At 53.5% G+C, this 563-nt stretch overlaps 1 protein-coding gene across 1 annotated transcript in view; it reads left to right on the forward strand.

Moving 5' to 3' along the window:
- LOC104406360 (plexin-A1) overlaps positions 1–563 on the forward strand; it is a gene marked incomplete at its 5' end in the record, with an annotated part of 58,038 nt that overhangs the window by 27,425 nt on the left and 30,050 nt on the right. Inside the window, one exon of the mRNA XM_010015312.1 lies at positions 5–28. Coding sequence (XP_010013614.1) covers positions 5–28 — 24 coding nt within the window. The remainder of the gene's footprint in view (positions 1–4; positions 29–563) is intronic.

Consider the following 563-nt stretch of genomic DNA (forward strand, 5'->3'; position numbering starts at 1 on the left):
CCGCTGCACCGACCCCAAGATCACCAAGGTACGTGGGGATGCTCTGTGCTGCGGCACCCGGGGGGAGATGGATAACGGGGATGGAGATGGGGCTCTCCGGTGGCATCTCACAGCAGCCAGTGTTTAGGATTGAGCCCCTCTAGTCACAACTTTCACTTCCAAGGCTAAAATCTTCTTTCCACCACCCCCAAGCACTGGTTTTCTGGCTCATCTCTGAGATTCCCACCACTCCTACATGTGATGGGAGGATCTGGGAAAGCTGTGGATCCAGGTTGCTGCTCCCCAGTGCTCACTGGGGCTGGTAGTTCATCATCACCCCCTTCCCTGACAGCTTTTATGACCTTTGCTTAATAAGACTGTGTATATTAATGTTCACATGCCTGTCGGGCTGGGCTCCAAGCGCACTGGAGGGACTGGTGGGTATTTCTGCTGGATACCTTCTGTTTACCCGTGTCTGGCGAGGCCTCGCTGGTGTTAATTACTGGAGTCTTAGCGCAGGATCTGCTCTGTTTGGGTTTCAATGTCTTATCTGATGGAAGCTGGAAGTGAGAGCGGTGCCTTTT

This window comes from Nestor notabilis, unplaced genomic scaffold (genome assembly GCF_000696875.1).
Source record: "Nestor notabilis isolate BGI_N333 unplaced genomic scaffold, ASM69687v1 scaffold19095, whole genome shotgun sequence".
In the NCBI taxonomy this organism is placed as follows: domain Eukaryota; kingdom Metazoa; phylum Chordata; class Aves; order Psittaciformes; family Psittacidae; genus Nestor; species Nestor notabilis.